The sequence below is a fragment of the Gastrolobium bilobum genome, unplaced genomic scaffold (genome assembly GCF_033153095.1).
Source record: "Gastrolobium bilobum isolate Gb01-03AN ecotype WA unplaced genomic scaffold, APGP_CSIRO_Gbil_v1 utg601224, whole genome shotgun sequence".
NCBI lineage: Eukaryota > Viridiplantae > Streptophyta > Magnoliopsida > Fabales > Fabaceae > Gastrolobium > Gastrolobium bilobum.
The window spans coordinates 16,888-20,877 of NW_026896333.1; the positions used below are offsets into that span (position 1 = coordinate 16,888).

At 38.6% G+C, this 3,990-nt stretch overlaps 1 protein-coding gene across 1 annotated transcript; it reads right to left on the bottom strand.

The window, feature by feature from the left end:
- Positions 1 to 2,663: 2,663 nt before the first annotated feature.
- On the bottom strand, positions 2,664 to 3,509 carry LOC133299007 (uncharacterized mitochondrial protein AtMg00810-like). Its single transcript, XM_061498395.1, has one exon. The coding sequence runs from the start codon at positions 3,507 to 3,509 to the stop codon at positions 2,664 to 2,666; it is 846 nt and encodes a 281-aa protein (XP_061354379.1).
- Between the last annotated feature and the right edge of the window lie 481 nt (positions 3,510 to 3,990).

The window sequence follows — 3,990 nt, forward strand, 5'->3', positions numbered from 1 at the left end:
CCGACAAAGGAGTTCCTGATGGTCCCTGATTAATGGGGGGCGCCAGAATCCCTTGTTGAGCTCCTCCGAGTTGTCCATTCCAAACGGGTACATCCTGCTCCCTATTGGCCATTTGTCTATTGCCATAATGAGGACCCCAGCCTTCTGCCTTCCCTGGTCCGTAATGCTGATAATCCCAATTTGCTTGTCGCCTTCCATCTCCTCTACTTTGATCTCTACCCCAGTAATGGTACTCGGTATCGTCTCGTGGAACTTCACCTTCTTCCGGCCTCCACCTTTGATAAGTTTCTTTATATCGACCTCTGTTTACCTCTCGTTCATCTCGCCGAGTATAACCTTGACGGGCTCCTAAATACTGTTCTTCCTCCCATGTCACCTCTTCTTCCACCTGTTCATCTTCACTATTTTGATATTTCCTAGCCCGGCCTGTTCTCCGGGCATAATCCTCAAGTATCCTTTCTCCTATCCGCGGATTTGCTCCTCGTCCTCCGCCTTGATAGCCTCCCCTTTCTGGAGAACCCCTTGACTCTTGACAAAGTTGTCATCTCCTCCCTTCATTCCTTCTATTTCCCCCCACTGTTGGAGGTGATAAAGGAATATATAGTTAGGAAGAGGAGACAAAGAATCTCGTCCTCTGTTGGGTGATTGCTGCTCATTCTCTACAAGATGCCTTTCCTCTGCTCCACGTCTCCTTTGCCCTCCTTCTAGATGTTGCCTATTCCTGATATCCTCCACTAACTGAATCAAAACTTCTCCAATGGTGTCTAGAGACCGATTCCTTCCACTGGATCGGAAAGAATCTTCCTCTCCTAGGTATCCTCCGTCGTCTTCCGCTCCCTCATCATGGTAATTGCTTGCCATGACTCAAGAATATGCATAGGAATCTTTTTACCTTTTACCACAGACAGCGCCAAATGTTCTGTATGAACATTAGTATGATTATTGTCTATCCCCTCTGTTAGTTATGGTCTTTGGTATATATAACCCTTCCATATGTGGTTATTGTGAACGTGGGTAGTTATAGAAACCCATCATGTAATCGTGGTAGGGCCCACTTTGGGTTATAGTATTTTGGCCGACTTCCCTTCCGGGTAAAAACCCCATCCGGGTTCTATCAACTCTTCTCCTTGACTATTGATACCCGGATGTATAAACCCGGAACAATTGTCGTTTAAGGTTTTAGACAAGGGTTGTGAAAATAATTGAATATATTTAATTTTAGGGAAATATAATTTTTCTAAGTTCGGGATAAAGATGTTGATGTTGATGTTGATAATTATATTTGACTAAATTACCCTTTCACATAATTAATGTGTTTTAATTCCACTTACTCGAGATACAAAAAAAAAAGAGGTAAGGATAAGATTGAAAAAAAATTAATGCCTTTTTTGTTTTCTAAAGTGACAGACAATTTGAAATGCAGGAAGTATATTGGATGCTTAATGGGGTTAGGGTAGTTAACATTAAGAACTTAATCTGTTACTTGTTTTTCATTGGTGTACTTAATTTTTCCACTTAGTTGAAACTGAATAATACAGTTTTTGTGCTTGTTTTATGTTATTGATCATTTCATCAACCAAATAATGTTGTACTTAATCTAATTACTATCATTATTGTTTTTCCTAATCCCACGTTACTTTGCAGAGGCTTTTGAGCAGAAGTATGATCCTAGTGTGTCTGCAGAAGCTAATGAAGGAGATGGATTTAGAGATTTAGTGCGGCATACCATGTTTGAAAAAGGTCAAAGTAAATGCATATGGGGTGAGCTCTACAAAGTGATAGATTCTTCTGATGTTGTTGTCCAGGTAGTGTCTCATCTTTTTGCTGAGATTTTGTTTAATTTTTCACATATGTCTATGTTGACTGATACTAACATGATGTGCATGTGTGTGTTTCCATTAGATATTATGATTTTGTATCTTAAGGTGAAAAAATGTGCATTATGGTGGGCATTTCTGCTTCAAATTTGCATGTTATCTATCTTGCTCTGTCAATTTAAACATTATTTTGATTTTTAATAAAGTTTGTCTTTGTCATGGGTAAAGTATAAAAGCTTGGTAGCTATAACGTATTCCACTTTTTTAAGCATTTTCGTTATATTGTTGTTTAAACGAAGAATGTAAAGAAAGGGAAGAGAGAATTAGCGAATCTAAAAAGACTGAGTTTCAAAATTGTGAAAAATGATAACCACACTTTATAGAATTACACAGGGGTCTATTTATAGACCTACTGAACTAAGCTAACTTCAGAGAGTTAATTGACTATACAATATTAACTCACTGAGTTAGAATCTAATAGAAAACTAAGTCAGTTACAATTAGTTACAAGTCAGTTACTTTGTTGTAAGTTGTAACTGATTTTACAGGATATAAACTGAGCTACTCTAATATTCTCCCTTTCAAGCTCAAGGGGGTTTGGTTAGCATTGCATGATCCAAGACCTTGAGCTTGTCTTTGAGATCTGCAAATCCGGAAGTAGAAAGAGGCTTAGTGAAGGTGTCAGCAACCTGTAGGGAAGATGGAACATGCTGCACAATGAGGGACTTAGCCAGAACTTTTTCCCTGACAAAGAAGACATCTGGCTCCATATGTTTTGTTCGAGTGCAAAACTGGATTATGAGCAAGAGCAATTGTGCTCTGATTATCACATTAGATGACATGGACTTAAACTGGAATTTGGAGCTCTTGCAAAAGAGATTGCAACCACAAAATTTCAGCTGCAACATGGGCTAAGCTTCGATACTCAGTTTCAGCACTTGAATGTGCCACTAGGGATTGCTTCTTAGCCCACCAAGAGATGAGATTGGAGCCTAAGAACACACAAGCTCCAGAGGTTGATCTTCTATCATCCGGATCTGAATCCCAATCAGCATCACAAAAGGCCACAAGTGAGAGAGGGTGTTGTGATGAAGGTGGATGAAATACCAGACCATAGGATAAAGTGACATTGAGATACCTCAAAATGCGTTTAACAATTTTCCAATGTTCCTCAAGTGGCTGGGATAAAAATTGACAGACTTTATTCACACTAAAGGAAATTTCAGGTCTTGTTAATGTAGCATATTGCAGTGCTCCAACAATGGACCTGTAAAGCGAGGGATCAGGTACATAGTTAGAGCCAAATTTGCTTAGCTTGCATCCACTAGGCATAGGAGTGGAAATTCCTTTAGCTTCTGCCATTCCAGCTTTGTAAAGAAGATCTCTAATATATTTTGATTGAGATAACAGTATCCTTCCATTGGAGAGATGTTTAACTTCGATCCTAAGAAAGTAGTCCAGATTTCCAAGCTGTTTTAAGGCAAATTTAGAATGCAATTGATCAATTAGAAGTTGTATTAAGTCAGAATTGTTTCTTGTGATGATAATATCATCCACATAAACTAGAATATAGGTGCAGCTGCCATTAGAGCGAAGAATAAAGAGAGAGGGGTCACATTTGCGAGAAATGAAACCAAGATGATGAAAGAGTATCTCCAAAATTTTCCAACCAGGGATGGGATGAAGTAGCATCGGTATGTGGACCAGATCTGGTAATATAGACTAGGAGACATTTGAATTGGTTCTTATTGCTGCAGTTGGTGACCCTGAGGTAGTGGTCTGAGGAAGTGATGGAGAGAATGTATTAGGAGAAGTAGAAGCTAGTGGGATGATATTGCTTGAGTATCGGTATGTGGAATTATTTGGGATGCTTGATGAGGTTGAAAGAAAATATGAATGGAAAGGAAGAAATATGTGTTCATTAAAGAGTACATCTTTAGATATGTAAATTTCTCCATCAAGAGTTTAGGCATTTATAACCTTTGTGACTGGGTGAGTATCCCAGGAAAACACATTCCTGAGATCTGAAATCAAATTTGTGCTTATTGTATGGACGAAGTAGAGGAAAACAAGCACATCCAAATGTGCGAAGGATTTTATAATTAGGAAATGTTTTATAAAGTTCATAGTAGGGAATTTTGAAGTTTAAAGCTGATGTAGGCAGTCTATTTAT

Coding starts and splice junctions, on each gene's coding strand:
- LOC133299007 (XM_061498395.1), bottom strand. CDS start 3,509: ATGCTACTTCATCCCATCCCTGGTTGGAAAATTTTGGAGATACTCTTT.